Genomic DNA, 21,766 nt, shown 5'->3' with positions numbered 1-21,766 from the left:
TTTTCTTGGTTTTGGTTTTCAAAGAACAGTTATGTACTACTTGGTTGCAGTGTTTCTTAGGCTTGGGGAGGCGGAAGTCATGGGGAGACGCGACATCTTTATGATATCACGCGTTCTAAGCTACATACGTGTTTTCACAACACTAGAACTACATATTATTCGAAGTGATCTCAAATTTTCTAGCTAAAGAATTTTCAAATATTTCATCGAGAACCTTTCTTACTCCTAGAATACTCTACAGTGCCGTATTCAATATGTTGAGTTCTTTTCCACTACCCCGGAGCGCCGTTATGCCGTCATCGGTTAGACCATGACACATTTATTATATAATCTAGTCCTAATCGCAATCTTGAAAACCTCACCCCATCGCCCCAGGCCATCCTCGGTCAGATTTTCCCCTCAACGTTTCTGTTCCGAACTCAAACAATCATAATGCTCTCCACTCAGACCCTCGCCCGCGCAACCGCCCGCGTTATCGTAAGGCCACAGCAATCGCGTATTGCTTTCCAGGTCAGAAGATTCGCTTCCGAGACTTCCAAGGCAACTGAAAGTACCTTTGTCAAGGAAAGAGAAGCTGTCAAGCACCATGCCGCTGAATCTAGTGGTTCGTTTCCTCAATATGGTGCTAATCGATGAAGTCTACTGACATATGTCCAGAACTCTGGCGCAAGATCTCCCTCTAGTTTGTCTTACCTCAACCCCATTTCACGAAGCGACATATAGCAGAGATCGAATGATTTTGACTCAATCATCCTTGATACAAATACAGTGTTGTTCCACCATGCCTAGTCCTCAGTGCCATCAATGCCTACAATCTTTGGAACGAACATTGGGAGCATGAGAAACACATGCCTCCCCTTGAGGAGCGTGTTGAATACCCTTACCAGAACCTCAGGACCAAGAACTACTTTTGGGGTGATGGTGATAAGGTTAGTTCTCTGTCTCTAATTTCATATTCTGTTGAAAAGTGCTAATGATTTCAGACAATCTTGTAAGAACTCGCCGATGATCGATTACTATATTCAAAGCTGTTGCTGACTTCTGGAATTAGCTGGAACGACTCAGTCAACTACCACAAGCGGGACGATTAGTTCACTCGTGCGAGTAGGGTAACTCACCTACAATTCAGTCACAGCGCGGTGGCAGTCAAAAGCGGCCATCGATGTAAATCTTTTAGAATAGCAATACCATTGGGTCATAAGATTTGGGGTGTCTCTTAGTAAATACATTATTTTTAAACATCTTTCTATGAATTAGAGCCTCCGCTTTTGATAGGCATGCTCATGCGCTTCTCGATAAGAATCTCGTTAAAACGTGGTCGATCCTTATCAGAATCCTTAAAATAGGGTGCCTAACTTGCCATATCTTGGCAGATTGTTTTTGAGACAAATGCCTGCAGTTAAGTTTTGTGGGCCGACAGTTAGCGTTTACTCTGAGATTCAACCACTAAGCTGTAATCTAGAGAGATATCAAATATCAGATGAGGCATCCTGTGAACCGCAATTACATCTTGTTATGACGAATTCCCTCTACATACATATTCGACTCAACAGCAATCATGTCGTAGAAGCTCATGAAGCAGGAGCCCAGAGCCAAAAGCTTACATGAACGCTTTAATTACATGTATTTCTACTTTAAGCTTAAGTTGTCCTGACTATTAACTTTCACACTCTGCTGTGTGTAGATACTTGAAATTATATTCCATATAAATTTTGTTTTCATTAGAGCGTTTTGGCAACCGCCCTTTCCCAAATTTTCAGGTCAATATATAAATGGAGAAATAAAGAACCTACTATATGACAGCTCTAATAGAAACTTAATTAAAGCTCACATAATGCGGTTAATTCATTGTTTTAACACTCATATGCACACTGTAAATACATGTAGTGCACAGTGAAACCTTCGAAAACATAGACCCCCTCCTTCCTTGATTTGGAGACGATGGATAACCTCATCAGGCAATCATTTAGAGTTTCTGTCATGTCATCGCATGAAAACAACAAATGTGTATGTATGTATACTATTTTGTTTTCATGCATGCAGGGAACAGCAATACAAACTGATAATATTCAATGGAAATGCCGGTACCTACACACGCAAATCACGCCAACTAATACTATGTATCGTTTCCATGGCTTTTTTTGGACGCTGTTTGGGTGGTGACACAGTTGACGGTGGCGGGCAAAACGTACCAAGAAGGGTTTAGGGTGCATAGCTTTCCCAGCCTGGTCAAACCCGGATCTTCGTCACCCTCCTTCACCCGTCCTCTCCCCCAGCTGTGTGCGTCTCTTTGCTCGCGTACTCCCATTTCAACTCCTTTCCCATCTGCTCATCCGCTCCTTGTCCCCCTCCTCCTCCTCCTTAAGGTTCCTCTTCATCCACCTCCTTCCTTGATTTGTAACTTCTATTCGTTATCTTCCATCAATCGATCCAGGAAGACGCGACTCACTCCAGCTTCACCAGCCTTCCTACTCAAGACTCGCATCATCGAGTACTATCGGGGTCTGATTGTGGACAAATTATTTCTCTTCTGTTTTTGAACTGAGACGACATTCTGTTTCTTTATTCTCTTGTTGTCGCTGGTGCAGCACACTGACAAGTCTTGTATCCTCGCCTGTGAGGGAAAACAATCATTTTTGCTGGGGATATAAAGATCATTTCTTGGTGTAACAAGCAAGCGAGTGAGCAAAAGACTATCCTGTGCTACGAGAGAGAGATATAGACAGAAGCAAGCTAGTATTCACACTTTCGGCAGTGTACGTATCACCACCCTTTTTGTTCTGTATAGGCTTGGGTTGCGGTGAACCCAGCCTGGGCGTGGATTTTGACAGCGAGATTTTGCTTTTATTTTCTGACGTTTGGCCTTCCTTTTACTCCCCTGTTCTTTGCTCGCTCTGCTTTGCTAGACTTTGTCTTCATTCTTACGCGTTGTTTTGCTTTCTATGCTGAAATCTGCCTATTTCACCTTGCAATGTCTTCTTGGAAGCTGATTTACGAGATGAATTGTACAGACCCTCCTGTAACTTGTTCCTTGACAGAGCAAGAAAAAGAGAAATTTGGAAGCAGAGCAAATCACCTAAAGAAACAAAACAGTCTATACTTCGCACATATTTCGTGAATTCACCCGTATCAAAATGGCCGACGATTTCGACATCGATATTTACGGGGACCTCAATCCCGATGAACCCACTACAGCGTTCAAGAAGGAGGATGACGAGTTACTACTCGATGATCCTGGTAACCAGGGCGATTCAACCGAAGTTAAAACTGAGCCCGCTGGTGAGGATACGAACATGGGCTCTGCCGCTGGTGACGGTGATAACTCCGGTAATTCAAATAACGTGAAAGAAGAGGAGAGTACCCAGCAGAAGCAAAAAAGAAAGGTCCCAGACGACAGGCCATATGACCCAACGGCAACCAGCGCCTTGTATATCGCTGACTTGCATTGGTGGACTACTGATGATGACATTCGTGGTTGGGTTAACCAGTGTGGCTGTGAGGAGGAACTTAAAGACATCACTTTTAGCGAGCACAAAGTGAATGGAAAATCTAAGGGGTATGTTATGATCCTGAAAGCCTTTATTTATAATTATCACACTGACATCCATCTCTCTTTATTAGGGTCGCCTTCGTCGAATTTACCTCGCCCCAAGCAGCGGCCGCCGTCAAGCTCAAAATCGAGGCTGGTGGGAATCAACCCGCTTACATGGGCAAGCGTCATACTGTCTCGTATACAAATCCTGCTGTTAATCCATTCCGCACCTTGCCTAAAGATGCTCCTCAACGTGATAGGCCTCGTGATGGGTTCCAAGGTGGTAGAGGAGGAAATAGCAGCAGCGGCGCCGGTAATGACCGTTCAGGACATTCTGCCCCTCCGAACATGCCCCCCGTAAGTATGAATACAGGTGGAGGTATGAATGCAGGGGGAGGTGGAAACTTTAGAGGTGGTAACCGTGGAGGATTTGGAGGTGCCCGTGGAAACATGGGGGGTGGAGGATTTATGGGTAATCGCGGCGGCGGTGGTTTCGGTGGACCCGTTGGAGCCCCGCAAGGCTCCCCGCAGCAAGGGTTCCAAGCCCCGATGACCGGCTTTGGCGCACAGGGAATGCCTATGCAGCAATTTGGCGGCGGAAACTTTCAGGGTGGGGGCAACTTCCCTCCTCGTGGCGGCATGAACCAGATGAGAGGTGCAGGTGGTATGCGTGGTGGTAGGGGTATGGGGCCCAACGGTATGATGGCAGGAGGAATGCCAGGTATGGGCGGTAACATGGGCGGCGGTATGGGAATGGGAAACAACATGGGTGGGATGGGTGGAGCCATGGGTGGCCAGATGGGCGGCGGCGACATGGGCGCGATGTTCAATCCAATGGGAATGGGCGGTTTCAACCCTACCGGTATGGGTATGTATAACAGTCAAGGATTCCAAACCGGTGCGCGTTCACTTACCACCTATCCAACTGCAGCAGGACCTGGTGGCTTTCCGGCGCCTCATTTCAACCCGGCGTTTTTCCCTGGAGGACCGCAGGGTGGAAACCAAGGACAGTGGGATTCCCATAATCCTCATCCCAACAAGAGACCTCGAAATGAGTAAACGTCTCTCCATTTTATACCACTCATGAAAGTTACCAAACGATAAGCGGAACTTTCAGAGGCTAAGGCTAAAAAGATCACAATCTTTCTTCTACACTGGGTGTTTCTCATTTGTATCTGGGGGAATCTCTTTTCGCCTATTCCTTTTATACTCACATTTCCTTTGTCTTATGAAGGATTTACAGAACGATCTTGATTGAAAAACGAGGGTTTGTCTAGGGCCGGGAGGTTTTTTTTCTCTTTTTTTTTTTTTTTTCTCTCTTCCATCTCGCTTTTCGTCATATTATTTTTCCCACTTTAACCTTTGTCGCCCTTGTAGTTTTACTCTAAAAATCCTTTTTAGTACTTTTATAGGTTTTCTTTTTACTTCCTTTTCTTTTCCCAAAAATTGAATCTTGCCGCTGTTGGAGTTTTTGTGCTGTCAGGACTTTATCTCAAGTACTACTTTTATTGTCGTAACATTTCTAGGAATTCTTTTGTTCTTTTTAAGCCTGGACTTACTTGGACTTTGACCACGATTTGTTGGCATTGAGAGTATCACCGCAGGATTTTCTTTTTTAGAAGTAATCACGTACGACAGTGTTATCTGAGTTTTCCAGTTGTTATGATATGGGAGAAGTAAATACCAATCTAATGTTTTGCCTGATTTGATTGGCAGCTTTCCGTTCCTGTGATGAGTGATTTCTTGTTATATGATGTCAGTTTATCGGCCAGGAACAATCGATACTTCATCAAATATCACTCGGTCTCTAAATCCTCATTTGTCACCACGTGTATCCACCGATCCGCCAAGGAGGCACTCAAAACTCAGGGCCGAAGGTGTACTCTAGAGTAGATGCAATAAACATACACCAAGGAGCACGTCATGTTTGACCAGCACAGCGCTGTTTGACCACAGGCTGTGGACAGCAAAGTACGATGCAGAGTGGCAGCCCGCATTGTGCGATCATGCAAATCGCCATCCAAGCACTCGTGATCGATCCCGCAAACAAAGGAAACAAACATTTCTGACACAAACAAAAGCCTGAAGCTAGCCCCTCGCACCCTCCATTCATTCGAGGCTCGCACATCATAGAAGTGTGCCTACATACATATGCAGACAGGGATCTCCCCCGTTTGAAAAAATAGAAAACCACAACACAGATCCAGAACCCGGAGGTCCTTATTCGTCATTTCTTTTTTCCGGGCCCAGCGACGCGGACACCCGTAACAACCAACAGAGCCTCTCGACTCGACACAACTCTTCTTCCAGACACAGACAGATACAGCCCCCCATACCTTAGCCGTCGACATACATCGCCCATCACGTACGCCATTCTCCTGAACGGAATAGAAATAGGATAAAGAAGCTGTCACCTGTCTACTCGCTCGCTTGATTACCCTCACCACATACCACGCAGCCCTAAACAAACCAATACTCGAAACCGGTCGCGATGGATACCGCGAAATCGCTTGTCAAATGCGTTGCGCGCGCGTTCTATGACACGAAGCACATTTTGGTCGTGGATGCGCTCATGATACACAACGCGTATGTCCACTGAGTATAGCTACGGGGGGTGGGGTTTCGGGGGAGTAAATTACTGATTTCTGTAGAGTCCGCGACGATGAGCTGGCGAGACTACTTGGCCTGCAGACAAAGGATCTTCACAAGCTTTGCGGAAAACTAAAAGAAGATCGCATGCTCAATGTGTATGTTTCCCAGAGATTCCGAGTGGCTCCAGGGTAGCTGAAGAATGTAGACATACCCGTCCCGAGACCAAGGAGGGACAACAGCGCCCGGTGAACCGTACCTACTACTACGTTGAATTTCGGGGGACGATAGATGCGTGCAAATTTCGAATGCATGGCGTTGTGAAAGAGGTAGAGAAGAAAATGAATAAGGACGCCGACACCAAGGGATATGTGTGTCCGCGCTGTCAAAAACGGTTCTCGGTACTCGACGCAGTATCACTGGATAGGGACGATGACGGGATGTTTGTGTGTGACCGGTGCTCTACAGGATTGGTAGACGATGACGATAGTGTTGAAGTAAAAACGAGTCAGGAGCGTTTGGGGAGATTGATGGAACAGATGAAGAAAATCATTGAGCTGTTGAAAATGATTGATGATGTGGTGGTCCCGGCGTATGTATCTCTGCGCACATTCACCTTTTCGCACCTTTATGGGGGTTCTTAACAGTGAATTTTTAGAAACGACTTTGATACCGCTATTGCAAACTCCGTACCCGTACCCCGCGACAAGAACCAGCTCTCTTCGATTCCGACAAACAGTGGCAAATCAACATCAACTTCCCGTGCCAACGCAACTACATCTCTCGAGATCAACATTACCTCCACCTCCGACAAAACCGCCGCAGAGTTGGCGGCAGAGCAAGCCAAGAAGCAGATGCAGGCCGAGAAGAACGCACTGCCGGTATGGCATACACAGTCTACAGTTGATCCTACAGCCATCACTACGGCAGGTGCAAAAGAAGCCGCCGAAAAAGAGGCTAGGGCGCTGGACGGAATTGGAATTGCTGCAAAATCAAGAGAAGAGGAAGAGAAGAAGGCGGCTGCAGCGGAAGGGGCGAATGGGGTGCAGGCAGATGGTACTGTCTTCTCTATCTCTGTGTCTTGTGTTAAAATTGTATTGACAACCTACAGCAATCGCGGAATACTACGCTGCACTTGCCGCACAAAAGGCGAAAGAAGAAGCGGAAGAACAGGAAGAAGAAGACGATGATGACGATGATGAAGAGGAAGAAGACGCATTTGAAGACGTCGTTAATAGTAATGCCGCAACCCCGCCAGTGGCAGCTGCCGCAGCTGCCCTCTCAAAGAATGGGAATGGAAATGGGGGCACCAAGAGTGCAGACGATTCAGATGATGATTCTTCGACTGCGCCGGCGCAAAAGAAACAAAAGCTGGCAGAGCCAGAAGAGGAGGAGGATGACTCAGATGAGGAGGCAGATTTCGAAGATGTATAGTCGAAGTTAACCTTCCCTTTTCAGTCTCCGGGCGGTACGTTTTATTTTTTTTTTATATCTCTTTTACTATTTATACAGACATGTGGGAGTTTGGGTGGGTGAGTGACCCAAAGATTTGAACATGAGAGAATACAGGGGAGAGAAAGCAGCTATTGCTTTGGACTTTCCCCTGGACAATGCTCACCAGAAGCTTATAGATGGGTATGAAGGCGTGTCGATGAGATATTTATCATCTTTGGATCCGATTTTACTTTCGGAAGGGACAATAAGGACTAAATGAAAAGCTAGGGTCAGGCATATTTTACTCGTTCTTAATTTTCTTTCGTCGAGGGAGAACTTCTCTCAATTGGTGGCTATCAGTACTCACGGCTGCGTATTTCTCTACTTGTTATCTCTTTCGCTGGGACGAGGGAAGTATAGATGTATTTTGGCGGTCTTCGTTGCACATAATGTAAATTGATGCTGGGACATGTCTGGGAACTACGCAGGTGGGATAATTCTTACATAGATGAAAAGAATCGATAAAGTTACATCATAGAAAGTCACGGCAACCAGCCATGATTCGACTGGACATCGTAAACTGCCAACATGCAATTTGGGGATGTTTCTGGAAAGAGCTCTTGCTTAGAACTAATGGAAAAGAAGCCATATGCGCTTGATATAGCCTCCAGTAAAGTCACTAAAATAACCGGGCCTCTATAACATTCGAATTTTCTCTTTATCAGGTTTATTATTACTACTAAGTCCACGGAGTCCTTCTCATGCTGTTTTTTGGTGGTTTAGATCTCCATGCCTGCTTCCGAACATGTAAAAATTCCTCGATTAAATATGGAACGCTGATGACTGAATGGACCGTGCTGCTAATATGGAATTTTCACTGTTACCGTATATTGCAGAAATTGTCCTTTCAGTGCCTTCGACCGAGTGATAGTCGCAATAACCTCGGAACCAAGTGAACTCCCTCACCCCTGCCCACTCACCCTAACCCTGAACCCTCCACCCCAAGCCTGATTTGATAATTCTCGGGCGGCGACAATTCCCGACGTCGTTTCATCACCCGGAAAACAAAATCAACCATCGCCGTAGCAAAAAACCTCCCCATCTCCCCTCAACACAAGCAATTGTCTCACCCCCCCCCGTTACCGATCACAATGTCTATGCGGTTGGCCAAATCTCTCTCGGGTAAGCCTCCCGCACCCCCGCCGATGGAAGCAAAATGTGGATATTAACCCCCAAACCCCGCACAGGTGCTGCCCGCCTCCGACCCACCACTTCCCTCCTCCCTCGTCTGGCCGTGGCCACCCCATCCGTCCGCTTCCAGTCCACCACTCCCCCGGCTCCCGTGGATCCAAAGACAAAGGCCCAATCAATCCTCGACTCGCTCCCCGGCAGCTCCCTTATCAGCAAGACCGCCATTCTCTCCTCGGCCGCCGGTGTCAGCATTTGGGCCATCTCTAACGAACTCTACGTCGTCAATGAGGAGACCATCGTCGCCTTCTGTCTTTTGAGTGTCTTCACTGCGATCGCCAAGTACGGAGGGCCTCTCTACAAGGAATGGGCCGACACACAGGTCGCCAAGATTAGGGACATCTTGAACAGCGCCAGGGCGGACCACACCAAGGCTGTGAAGGACAGGATTGAGAGCGTTGGACAGATGGGAACTGTTGTGGAGGTTACAAGGGACTTGTTCGCCGTTTCCAAGGTGCGTACTGGGTGGGGATATGTGGGGCGGGGATTCAATCAATGGATGAATTGAGACGGATATGGAAAGAGGGGGGGGGGGGGGGGGGGCATATATTGGATGGATTGATTTGCTGATGGGAGGGATAGGAAACCGCTCAACTCGAGGCCAAGGCCTTTGAGCTCGAACAGAAGACCACCTTCGTGTCTGAGGCCAAGTCAGTCCTCGACTCCTGGGTCCGCTACGAGGCTCAGGTGAAGCAGCGCGAGCAGAAGGAGCTCGCCGAGACCTTGATTGCCAAGGTCAAGAAGGAGCTCGAGAACCCTAAAACCCTCCAGCAGATTCTGCAGCAGAGCGTTGCTGAGGTTGAGAGTACGTTATTCTCATCGTGTGCCCGAGTTTGTGGAGGTTAATGGCAACTAATTGTGTGATAGGAATTATCGCTGCCGGAAAGGCCTAGAGGGTTTATGTGGAGATAGCTTTTTTTCGGACACCCACCTCACTCCGATGGGAATATAGAATTTTTTGAGTGTAAAGAATAAGCAAGCAGGCATGTGTATTGAAATGTGAAGTTGCAAAGGAAAAAACTAAAATGGGGTTTCTTTTATCTAACTATGCTGTAGAACTTGCCGTTGTGATGTCTTTTAATTTTTTTTCTCTTTATTTTTCTTCACTAGGATACGTACATGGATATGGATGGCCGTGAAACGAAACGAAACAGACGAGTGCAAAATGGTGAAGGAAACCAAAAATAGTAAGAAAAAGAAAAAAAGAGGTCCAAATATAAAGCACACTCGATTGCTCTAAAGAAGGAAAGAAACATGACATTAACCGGGTTGTTACATCCGGCTATCCTGCCCTATCCATCCACCCATATACAGAAAAAAAAAAAAAAAAAAGCTCATGGAATCGCAGTCCTCTCTGTTCAATAATAGTCGGTCCTTTTTGTTTTTTAAGCTCTTAATTCTTGAGCCATGCGTTTAATAGCATTCAGAAAAAAAAAAAAAAAACAGCACTACCGCCCGTCGCTCCCAAGCGCCAAAACCAAATCTACACATCGTCATATCTATGAACCGAACGCCAATTCCTTCTTGAGCTGTTCGCAATAGTTAGCATCCACCAAGCTAGAAGTACGGGGAAATGAGTGTATTTACGTTAGCAATGGCCAGACCCGGGTTCAGACCCTTGGGACAAGTCCTGGCGCAGTTCATGATGGTGTGACATCTATACAAACTCATCTCGTTCTCCAAAGCCATCTTCCTCTCAGCCTTGAACTCGTCTCTTGAATCGGCGATCCAGCGGTAGGATTGAAGGAGAACGGCAGGTCCGAGGTAGTCAGATGAGTTCCACCTAGCAGTTCTGTTAGTATCTAACCGGAGAAAAGGGGGAAGAGAGAAGGAAGCTTACCAGTATGATGGGCAAGAGGTAGAACAGCAGGCGCACAGAATGCACTCGTACAATCCATCGAGTTTCTTACGGTCAGCAATAGACTGGCGGTTCTCCTTTCCGTCTTCGGCGGCAGTCTTGCGCTGCAAGTACGGCTTGATGGACTTGTATTGCTTGTAGAACTGTGTCAAGTCGGGCACTAGATCCTTGACGACGTATGTGTGGGGGAGCGGGTAGATCTTGACGGGAGCGCTGGTCGAAGTATCAATGCGGCCTAAACTCATCAGCCATCACTCGTTCCTGACCGGGGTGACCCGGGGGTGGTGGTTAAACTTACATAGACAGGCCAGGGTGTTGCTACCCTGGATGTTCATAGCACAACTCCCGCAAATACCCTCTCTGCAGCTTCGTCTGAAGGTCAATGTAGGGTCAACCTCATTCTTCAACCTAATGAGCGCATCCAGTACCATGGGTCCAGTCTGATTGAGATCGAGCTCGTATGTCTGCATGAATGGCTTCTTCTCGGGCGTATCGGGATTCCATCGGTAAATCTCAAACTTCTTGATATTGGCTTTCTTCTCGGCGGGGGCGCTTTGTGAGGTTGCTACGGAGGCAAGAGTGCGGACGGCGGTGGGGCGGACGACTGAAGAGGAGGCGCGCAGGGCTGTGCGCGAGAGAATTGAGGCGGACATGATAAAGTGAGTGGAATTGGTGGACTAGTAAGGTGTATCTAGATATAAGCTGCCAGAGGCAAATTGAATTCCGCAGGGATAGGTGAGGTTGCTTATAAGTTCCCTTGGAGGCGAATAAAAGGGAAGATGGGATGGGAAAGGAAGAGGAAGAAGAGGTGAAGTGCGGCGAGCGGCGTTTCCAAGAGGTTTGGAGGGGCTCGTGATTGTATCGATGCCCACGGAAAATCAAATCCCTTTCAACCTCGGGAATCGGGTTGCGCTGCTTAGCTAATGAAGGAGACTCCCGGGGGAGGAGGGCGCTTGGCGGGGTAGGTTGCTAACGGCATTGTTGTGATTGGTGCGTGTGCTACCGGGGGCCGTGTGTCGTCACTGGGGTGCAGGCGCTAGGCCCAAGGTTTCTGCTTCATGGAGTCATCACTCGGCCCAGACACCCATCCAAAATTCAATTTGGGCGAAGCCTAGGAACTGAGTTTCTAGAAGCGACCCGGGTCTATGAAAACCCTTAACTACATGTATGTAGGAAGTCAGCTTACAGATTGATTTTTGTTTCCCGACACCACGAATTACTTTACATATATACTAGGACCTTTGCGCAGACAGAGGCGCTGGCTCCAAATTCTACTTGTATGATTGGTTGATGGGAGGATCAGCGCCAATCAGGTTACCGGGATTTGGAACTGGAGTCTTTTGCGCAAAGGGCCTACTAGCTAGCTCTGGTCCGCAACATTAATGACCTCAGCTAATCAGGGAACATGTACTAACTTATACATGCTGCGACATACATGTATGTACATGCACGAAGGCACCTAACGGATCGTGATAGCCTCCTGAAAATATTTGGCCCTTTTGTCATTACATGCATTTTCGAGCTCGAATGTCCTAAATGATGAGTTACTCCCAAGCTGTGGCTCAGTCAACTCCGGCACGTGCACAGCGGTTAAAGCTGATAGAGTTGTTCAACTCAGGAGTAGCTCCTTCTTGCAATTTTCAATGGATGTTATTATCAGAAGAAGATCTAGGTCATAGGGGATTTAATTAAGCATATGTAGTTTTTACCGCATAGCTGTTAACTTGTGCGTCACCCTCTCTTAAAGGTGAAGCTGGGTGAATATGGGGCGCCGAGTTTAATATCCGCTATATAGCGCGCGTTTGGTTAATTTTTTTTTAATTCATTTAGGCACATATGCAGCCATAATATCAGGGGTTCTAATCTATGCTGTACATTTACCTTGGCCAATTGGGGAAAGCCGTATAATATACATGTAGCTAGCTGATAGCATATGGGAGGAGTTCAGGCATCAGATCAACTCAGCTTACTACATATACTTGTCCTAGCTACATATACTTGGCCTTTTGGCCAACTCCCGGATCCCACCATCTAGTGGAGACCTCATGAATACCGTTTGGCCATTATCAACTCAGTATCGAAAAACTGTGATGGCTGTCCTAACGATGGGCACGGGACGAGAAGAGGGTGATATGATATGGACCTGATGGATCTTATCATATTTCTTCCTGTGACTTATAGGTATTGTGAATTTCGCCAAGGTATTAAAAGAGTCTTGAGGTCCCGGGGCTTAATTAAAGGGATAATAATTATATTGATAGAAAATATACTCTAGGCCTATTATTTACTCATTTCCCACGCTTCTCTTGATATATATAGTAGGTATGACAGGCCCACTCCCGGTATGTAGTTGACATATACGATCAAACCCGCTAATATTTTGTGATAGAGTACTGATATTGGCCGGTTCATTTGATGAATCAATCATCGACCGCCGTCTTGAATATAGAACCGATGGGCTGTCCCCTCTTTACGATATGTCGACGAGCACTAATTACTAGCCTGTGGAATAATGGGTTTACTAAGTTCCGCGAGAAGGCTTTCAAACGATATCACATACATATATTATAGGTAACTTAGTGTTTCAACGGATTTCCTATTGATGGTCAGACTTTCAATGCCCGCGCGAGACGTTTAGGGGCGTAGTAATATTGTCTGCAGTCAATGCCGTTATAGATGATAGGTGATAGTTATGAAAAATCAGAATAACAGAATAGCTGCCGGTAGAAGTGAAAATTGCATCATGCACTCATCGAACGATTATATACGGAACCCGACGTCTTTGGAGATTGTATATATATATATATATATCTCAGTTGGATGAAAAACAAAACGCTGTTTGAAAGATAACAATGGCGAGGTTCTCGGTGAAGAATCGTAGTCTTTTTCTGTTCCGATTTCATAATTGATTGATAAGTTTGTGAGTTTTTGAAAAGGACGAATCTGGTAGTAACAGTTAAAAATTCATTTACAGGGCTAATATAATATGGCCCGAACCTTCGGAAATTGAGAATTATATATATATCTTTCAAATGGATTTTTTTTTCCATTTACTGATGTTGACTTCTCTGTAATCCAAAGTTATATACAGAGAAACCTATCATAATTCCACCCTCTCGAAATTCCATCCCTACCAAACTTCCAGCGTTCGGAGGGAACGGAACTTGTGTTTTGCTAACAAATACCTCTCTCTAAATTCCATCCCTACAATACTTCCAGCAAAGTTTGGCTACCGTGGGGGTGGAATTATGATAGGTTTTGTTGTATTTATGTCGCGACGTCGATGTACATGTACTCATGTGTTCAAATACTAAAATTTTTAGTAGAAATTAGGACGCGTCGGAGGCCTAGGCAGAGGAAGTGGACTAGCGGTACCTGCATGTGCCTCTTATTGGTTGATGCAAGGGTTTAGAGTACAGCAAAGAATGATATAGCGCTAGCAACCGCATACCATACCAGATGTGCCCACAGAAAGTACCGGCATGTAGGTACAATTACATGCATAAGTTGAAAATTTTGTACTGATATTCAATTCTATTGGCGTTGTACTGTCGTAAATACATGTACATGTATCTTTCACAAATAATGTTATTTATGGGAGCTTTGTGGGGATAGTTGTATCCGAGTAATTCAAGTCTCAATTAATACATGTACTAAATTAATATTGATATACATTTACGTAGACCAATCAGTGCACCATATACGTGTTCCAGAATATGTAATTATTCTGTTTCACTCGATTAAAGAGCCACAAAAACGTCTAATTTGAGCCTTCAGGCTCACTCGCTAATGGAGTTGATCGGGGGTTGTGCCATAACCTTACAGAAAGTTTTGTGGAGAGTTCCAGATCGAATAGGTACAATCGTGTATTGTCTTCTAAGCAAGATAAATGGTTAACAAACATCCCTGTAGCCTCATTATAGCCTGGCTACTTATACACTGCTAAATTATCTTTTATTCAATGTTTCATTCAATGGGCCCTAACCCAGTTCGCTTGGATTTCACCAAGGGGCCTCTTCTCTTTGTTCACAACAACCATGGACACGGACCGCACCTTGAAATACTTTCAAGTTCTCAACATATATATAACATCTACGTATAAGCTACATCCTTAGAAGCTCAAGCCCAGAAGACAACAGCTTTCAAGAGGATCGACTCTCAGATTACGTACGCCTTTTACTCGGCTCACATGTAGTCAGTCGACAGCCACGATTAAACTGGTACTGCTCTTGATTTTGCCCACAGAGACTCAAATCTGACTGACTTCCTTCTAGAAATCTTTCAATTTCTAAATCATCTAACATTTTCTGCCATTTATAACACATATATATAAATCAAACCTATTTCAACGCATATCAACTACGCTCGTAGTTTCTTCAATCTTTACTACTCCGGTCACCTCTCCGAAACATCTTATTCTGTTGGCCGCCCATCTCTGAGCTTGCTCTATTCTTAACACCTTATCAGTTCACCAATAAAGAGATTCCATGTTTTCAGGCTTCCAAAAACCTGGGTTGCGTCCGAAGAATAGCTCTACTCTTCGGCCAGAACAGATGCTCGAAGAAGCTATGGGTCATATCAATCAGAGCTTTGCCAATTCAAATGAAAAGACCGCTTTAGATAGATTGGCAGGGCTCAAACCCCGCCGTGACCCTCCTTCTTTCGATTTCACTGGATCAGACGGCCATATCCTGAGAGTTAAGGTTTTATCTCCGGATCAACGAGGGCCAGGGAAAGAAGGCGATGACCATGGGCCCCAAACATTTACTGTTGTAGAAAAAACCAATCATATGAACGGTTATCCTTGTGTTAGGACCAACGAGGGTGATCTGGTCTTCGTTTATGACCCTACTGTCACTTCTGCAGAAACAATTTTCCAAGGTCATGAGAGTTTTGTGGACCCACAGATGTTAGCGCAAGGCGTGAGTCGAGTTACCAAGAAGAATTTATTAGACCATGTTCCTCGTCCTATGAATGCGTAAGTTCATTGGTATAATCCTTCTAATGATTTGAGATGCTAACTATAAATGCGGATAGTTTTATAATATATCGCAACACAGAGATGAAGGCTGTTCGCCAGAAATACCCGGGGATTGGGAACAACGATGTTTGTAAGTTTTTTTGTTGCTCATTTATCCCTCAAAACCTGATAATATGTGTTCGTTTTGACCCTTTTGATCATTTTATTGACAATTTACGTTATAGCGCGGATCGTCGGGCAACGGTGGCGAGAGCTTGATCCTAAGATTAGAGAGCATTATAAGGTGAATTAAAAATAATAATCACTTCAAGTAAATATGCTCATATTGCTAATCTAGAAAAGGATTTGGCCGCAAAATCTGCACGAGAGCACCACGTAAAGCATCCTGGGTATAAGTATACACCTCGGAAACCTGAAGATGTTGTTCGCCGCCGCAAGAAGTCAGCTACGGTTGGTGATAATACTGAGCATATCCGCAACCCCGCTATTCATCGCAGCAGTAGTCTGGCGATTCCATCTCCACCTCCACCTCCACCACCACCTCCACCCCCAACAATTCACCGCCAAAGCCCTGGGTACCTCAATCTTGATGATCTGACAAACATCTGGGTACAAGAGCCAACTGCTCAGAATTTTGATGCCTTAATGGAGGGATTTGATCATGCTTTGGGAGTTGCCACTGACAACAACCTTGCGGGTTTTTAAATTGGAATACCACCCGTGAGGGTTGCTCATTCCATCCGATCTCCATGGACTGATTACTGTTTCTATAGACTTTCACTGTTTATCTATTCAATACTCTCTCTATCCAATTCTCTTTCTGTCGGTTCTCTTTCCATCAGTTCTCTTTATATCGGTCCTCCTTTTAGTTGTTTCTTTGTTTGGTTGGTGGGGTTTTGGGCCCGTAGTATTTGTTGTCTAGGATTTTACGCTTATCTGAGGTTCTGATCATGTCTTCTTTTGTCAGTGCGGTGATATGTTTATTTGTTTTTGTTTTTGTCTTTGATCTGGACCTTTACTCTTTGTCTGTACGGTGCTATGTTTACTGATTTGTTTGTTTGGTGTTTGTTTGGACCTTCCCTTGAGCCTTTCTTTGAACCTTTAGTTTTCTTTGATAGAATTACATAATTCTAGAGCTACGTGAAATTAAGTACCTAAATAGAAGCTCATGATCATGATGCACATATATATCTACCTACTCGCTCTAAATGGACATCAAAACACATAATAGGACCGAGATGAGAACCGTGTAATATCTCTCTTCCTCTCTACTTTCCACTCGGGACTCGATATCTATTTCATAGTTCACCGTGTATTCATCCCTCTTTGCAAGATTATTCTGAAATCACCAATTATAAATCACTTCTCAGATGCCATATACTTACACCGTCTCTACCAGACATGTAAATGCATCTTTAATGCATCTTTTTTTTGTAGGGGTAACACATCTTTTTTTTTGTATGGGTAAACCCGTCCGAAAGTCGTATTTAGAATATTGCATTATTGTTAATATACGTGTAAATGCATAAATAATGAATCAAAGAATGAATTGATGCATTTAAGATACACATTTACTCATCCTCTATAACGGTATATATACGGATAATAAAAATAAAAAGTGAACGTTGGGGGATTTGAACTAGAGGAAATCTCTAGATTGCTTAGTATTATATCTACTATATCATGGATGAATATAGTATCCTATCAAATATAGGGTTAATTAATGGATAGATATGGATGGGGAAACACATTACAATGTCGTTAATTACAGTAATCATCCAAAATGAATACAAAAGTCGTATTTGGTACAAAAGTGTGAAATAAGGACCTATATATATGTTGTCCATTAATCGTTTTAAAATCATTTCCCAATTGTCTCCCGAGTAAATGCATTTACAAATAACGTCCCGAGTTAATGCATCATTTGTGCCTTTTCCTCGTTGATTTTGTATGGGCAATGTGTAAATTGATACATTAACATGTCTAGTAGAGTGTGGTAGCAAGCTTAAAGGTAATTAATTACAGTCGACTTGCTTTGAAAGGTTCGAAAATTGTGCCAACTGATAGATTTACGAATAACAAAAACTTTGAGGATTTGCATCTAACTCTCTAATAGGTATATAGTCCAGTACCATAAATCACTATAGAAAACCTTTGTTGCAGCAATCCCTTCTGAACTAGTACTGTTTCGAAGGGAAAAAAAGAAGAAAAAGCACTTTGTAATAACAAAGTGGTAAGTAGATCGGCTTATGCAATTGCGTAATCAGTGAGACCTTACGGTGAGCTCTAGTAGCCAGAGACCTAGGTTTTCCGATCTGACACCCGCCAACAGCCAGTAGTAACTCGTATAAAGTAAAATAGAGATTGAGAAGCTAGCTGTACGGCCCTCACAAGGTGACTATGTGCTAACCGTTGCTGGGCAGGCTGGTGAAGCTATCTATTGAGTGTGCGAGTTGAGCCGAACTTTGTCAGTTTCCTTTGCCATCGAAATTTTTGATGGTGGGGTGTTTAATATCACGCCGGTCCTTAAAATTATGCTCATCATGTTGACTGTGCGCAATGTAGGTAATCAGAGATATATAGATTGGTCATAACAATCTATCAAATCAAAAATAAGTTTTCCAAGTCACTCAAAATAACATAAGTAGGCTTTTTTTCATTGAATACGGCTTTCGAGAACCATTACAGCTGGACTCCTTCATCAAATATCACTCGTATGGCAAGTGATAATCCTCTTCGAGTACATCTTCTAATTCGCCAAAGCAACGTTAGAATACTAAGCCTAGATGAATTACGGCAAAGGCTTATGATATTAAATCTAAGATAGGATATAAATCTAAGGATATAAATCCTCTTTATATCAAAGGAGCTATAGTACTAGCAAAGATGTAAAGTCTCCGGTCGCGGTCACGTGCATGAGGGCTAAGGTTAAGAGTTACGGAACCCTGAGACTTTGCGTCTTTGCTAGTATATGTATATAGCTCGGGGAATATACATGACGAATTATTCTACTTTCTTATTTTATAGTGATATGTATTTGTGGTGATACGGGGTTATGTATAGTACCTCTGTATATATATGTAGCTTTCTCAAAAACGGGATAGAAAAATTACTCCTTGTGTTAAACTATTTGATCGTAAAAGTAAATAATATATATTTACATAGATCAAAATATATTCTAGGAGTGAGGTATTTATTACATCAAATAGCAAGCCACGATCGTGGTCCCACCTATGGCAGGCAGGACCGAGGGCTAGTCCAAACATCAAAAGTAAAGTTTATGTACTGCATTGATGATACATCATTGTAAATATATCCATGTAGGGCTATAATATACATGTCAATGATAGTGCCCCCTATCAGACATCCATTCTAATTTATTGATAAGCGTATTTGGTTCTAGCTTCTTTCTTCCTATTTTCCTCGATGAAACGTTGCACTTGCCAGCAAATCAATATACTTGAATACAAAAGAGGGTAAAAAAAGGTACGTACTTGTAGTCTCCTCAGTTGTCCCCCAGACGTACCAAGGACTCTCCTTCCCCATGTGATAGTTTTTCTCAATCACTAAGTATTCGACAACTTCCTTTGGCTCGCCCTTAAGAAGTTTTCCTTGAGCGTCAAATTTGGAAAGGCTCTGTATGCAGGCTCAGTATTACACCTCATGCTGTCGCGGAGTATGTGCGTGGGGAAGAACCTGTAGTGAGTGGATCTTGACAATAGCTTGCCGTCTGTCCTGATCATAACCCATATAGTGGTGTGCTTTGTTAGAGACAACTTTTGGTCTACTTAACAATTTGTGTAGCTTCCATTCCATTTTAGCGTTTCTCCGCGCTGCGATTCGCTTCTGAAACGAGTTTAGTAGACCATCGCCGCACAGCAGCCGAAGACTGTCTAAATCTCCACTTGTTTTTCAAATTAGTCTAGGTAGGCACCGGGAACGAATTCAGGCCTCTCACTCGGCGAAAGCGGTGTACATGTCCTTGTGAAGCGACGGCGCTACTTTTTTAGGCTCCCAAATCCGAAGTTTCTGTTTTGTAGTCCATCTGAAGACCGCCATACTGTGAAATAAAAATTAGAATTTTTTCTGAGGTAAAAGGAATCTCTGCTATAGTTGACTTACTCTCTTAAATCATAGAGGCGTTGCTTTATTCGGATCTTGATCAGGGAGAGGCGCTCCCCCGGCTTGCTAAATAACGAAGGCAAGTTCGCTCCGGTGGGCATAATAAATGAATCTATGAAAAATTGATATTTCTATTCAATAACGGAACGACTAAAGGGAAAATAGGGACTACGCTACCAGTAAGTAGCCCAATGTCTGTTGTCGCATCTCCAATAAGCTCCTTTTGAGCCACGGACGCACTCCGCTGTACCCTCGACGACGACGGCATCGTCATTGCCTGGCCAGCATGTTTGTACCGCAGAAATTGCAAAACGGGGGAGGCTTTGGGGAAGATAGTACTTCGCGCTCGCAGGAGACAATGTGCCATTGTTGGTGGTTTGTGGTGACGATGATGTGGGGTTCACAAGGTTCGTTTCAAAGTTGTAAGAATTAAGAAGACAATGCTCGTAGCACGGAAACGGAACAGTCGTATACAACAGGTAAGATACATGTATACATAAAACCGGCTCTATTCAACCTCTCTCATATGAGTGTATTTATCTATACTTCTCATATATTGGTGCCAGTTTTCATATCACAAAATTTACATATATTGAAACACCTCGGCTTGCCCCGCCTGAGCCTCATCCCTCCACTTGTCCCTTGTACCTTGCTTCATGCCTAGCTCCTTTCTTGTCTCGGTAGCGTCAATTGTCGTCTTCACCTAACGTTCCAACCTTCACAGCCCACCATAGCTTTCGTATTATACAGAATTTCGGCATCATCTTCTCCCCTAAAAGCACCCTATATAGTGCATCGCGGCAGCATATTGCCGCGTAGACAGCTCAGCTGGCTCCGGCGTCTGCGCGAGAGGACCCTCGCGATCCCACAAATCCTTCCAGGGCCAACCTCCAGCACCCCCGGGTGGCTTCGATCTTGGGAGTCGATAGACGCTACCATATTCCCTTGATATTATGTCGGGGGCTTTCGGTATGCCCGAGTATTTTAGGACTTTCTAGGTGTGCTTTGGCAATTTTGGGCAACGCAGGCCTCAGGTGTTCTGGAGTTGAGCTTTGGTTGGCATGCCTTTGGGTGCGTACAGCTAGAGGTCTAAAGCTTTACGTTCATGTAGAATAGTGATTCTAACCATTTATCTGTAGTGTGGTACTTCTGCATATCTTTCATATATCTTAATTAATAACCTTATGGCGAGATGGTAGGCATCGATCACGAATTCTGTCTGTGAGCTTTTGCTGATATTGCTAGGCTCATTTACTACACGCCCAAAGGTCTTCCCCTTTCTTTCTTCGCCCATGGCGTTGAAGCGGTTTGCAAAATCTTGGGATGCCATATGAATCAGGCTGACGACCGATACTGGATAACTAGCCACCATAGTTCGACTCTTCTCAATCGGCGCGATAAACGCTTATTTGACTTCTTGGACACTCCAGCTAGTGGGTGGAAATAACAAGCCACAAACGTTTCTTCCAGCATGGATATTCATAGCCTTTGTGAGTATGGTTTTGTCAATATTACTACCGACCATTCTTACCCGCTTAACGTATTTACTCTCCATTCCAGGTGCTCACCATCAGCTATCATATGACATTACGCAAGATCAACGTTTCGAGGGGGGAGTTCTCGCCAGCGATATCAGTCCTTTGCTTCGTGAGCTTCTGCAGCATGTGTACTTTGCTATATGAAATCCACCTTTGCCCTCCTGTTTGTAAGAGGCAGCCGGTTTAATCATGAACGAGAACTAGGTTTCTCTTTTCTTCTTCTTTTTCATAAGTCTCCTTTGTGAATACACGGCCTGTACTGCAGCTGTCCTGGGTGCTTGATTATTGCGTATTTCGATATGATATCTCCTATGTAGAGGTCAATATGTGGTTCATTTACGGTTAGAAATCGTTTGCTTCTACCCTTCTCATTTTGTTCTTTATTCGAGATTCATTGTAGAGATCAATCGCTCTATCAACCTTATGCTTCCACTCATCAGAATTCCCAAACCTAACCCACATTT

General features: G+C 44.3%; 7 protein-coding genes across 7 annotated transcripts; 5 read left to right on the top strand and 2 right to left on the bottom strand.

The window, feature by feature from the left end:
• Window positions 1–432: 432 nt before the first annotated feature.
• H6S33_002534 (uncharacterized protein) lies at window positions 433–683 on the top strand (the record flags this gene model as incomplete). The annotated part of the gene is made up of 2 exons (XM_044833881.1): window positions 433–604; window positions 658–683. The coding sequence occupies 2 exons, from the start codon at window positions 433–435 to the stop codon at window positions 681–683; spliced, it is 198 nt and encodes a 65-aa protein (XP_044692695.1).
• A 2,451-nt stretch (window positions 684–3,134) lies between these two features.
• H6S33_002533 (uncharacterized protein) lies at window positions 3,135–4,591 on the top strand (the record flags this gene model as incomplete). Its single annotated transcript, XM_044833880.1, has 2 exons — window positions 3,135–3,556; window positions 3,622–4,591. 2 exons carry the CDS (start codon window positions 3,135–3,137, stop codon window positions 4,589–4,591), a joined length of 1,392 nt encoding a protein of 463 aa, XP_044692694.1.
• Window positions 4,592–6,023: 1,432 nt separating this feature from the next.
• On the top strand, window positions 6,024–7,555 carry H6S33_002532 (uncharacterized protein; the record flags this gene model as incomplete). The annotated part of the gene is made up of 5 exons (XM_044833879.1): window positions 6,024–6,118; window positions 6,184–6,279; window positions 6,330–6,713; window positions 6,780–7,177; window positions 7,233–7,555. 5 exons carry the CDS (start codon window positions 6,024–6,026, stop codon window positions 7,553–7,555), a joined length of 1,296 nt encoding a protein of 431 aa, XP_044692693.1.
• Window positions 7,556–8,706: 1,151 nt separating this feature from the next.
• On the top strand, window positions 8,707–9,696 carry H6S33_002531 (uncharacterized protein; the record flags this gene model as incomplete). Its single annotated transcript, XM_044833878.1, has 4 exons — window positions 8,707–8,737; window positions 8,803–9,257; window positions 9,386–9,608; window positions 9,671–9,696. The coding sequence occupies 4 exons, from the start codon at window positions 8,707–8,709 to the stop codon at window positions 9,694–9,696; spliced, it is 735 nt and encodes a 244-aa protein (XP_044692692.1).
• Window positions 9,697–10,302: 606 nt separating this feature from the next.
• Window positions 10,303–11,314, bottom strand: H6S33_002530 (uncharacterized protein; the record flags this gene model as incomplete). Its single annotated transcript, XM_044833877.1, has 4 exons — window positions 10,303–10,332; window positions 10,391–10,586; window positions 10,644–10,896; window positions 10,960–11,314. 4 exons carry the CDS (start codon window positions 11,312–11,314, stop codon window positions 10,303–10,305), a joined length of 834 nt encoding a protein of 277 aa, XP_044692691.1.
• Window positions 11,315–15,148: 3,834 nt separating this feature from the next.
• H6S33_002529 (uncharacterized protein) lies at window positions 15,149–16,347 on the top strand (the record flags this gene model as incomplete). Its single annotated transcript, XM_044833876.1, has 4 exons — window positions 15,149–15,639; window positions 15,699–15,772; window positions 15,867–15,925; window positions 15,985–16,347. The coding sequence occupies 4 exons, from the start codon at window positions 15,149–15,151 to the stop codon at window positions 16,345–16,347; spliced, it is 987 nt and encodes a 328-aa protein (XP_044692690.1).
• Window positions 16,348–19,019: 2,672 nt separating this feature from the next.
• H6S33_002528 (uncharacterized protein) lies at window positions 19,020–20,131 on the bottom strand (the record flags this gene model as incomplete). The annotated part of the gene is made up of 6 exons (XM_044833874.1): window positions 19,020–19,081; window positions 19,137–19,278; window positions 19,339–19,546; window positions 19,601–19,702; window positions 19,765–19,876; window positions 19,942–20,131. The coding sequence occupies 6 exons, from the start codon at window positions 20,129–20,131 to the stop codon at window positions 19,020–19,022; spliced, it is 816 nt and encodes a 271-aa protein (XP_044692689.1).
• Between the last annotated feature and the right edge of the window lie 1,635 nt (window positions 20,132–21,766).

The sequence above is a fragment of the Morchella sextelata genome (assembly GCF_020137385.1).
Source record: "Morchella sextelata strain SCLS chromosome Unknown scls_13, whole genome shotgun sequence".
NCBI lineage: Eukaryota > Fungi > Ascomycota > Pezizomycetes > Pezizales > Morchellaceae > Morchella > Morchella sextelata.
The sequence above is the reverse complement of the archived record's forward strand: the minus strand, read 5'-3'. Positions and strand labels throughout refer to the sequence as shown.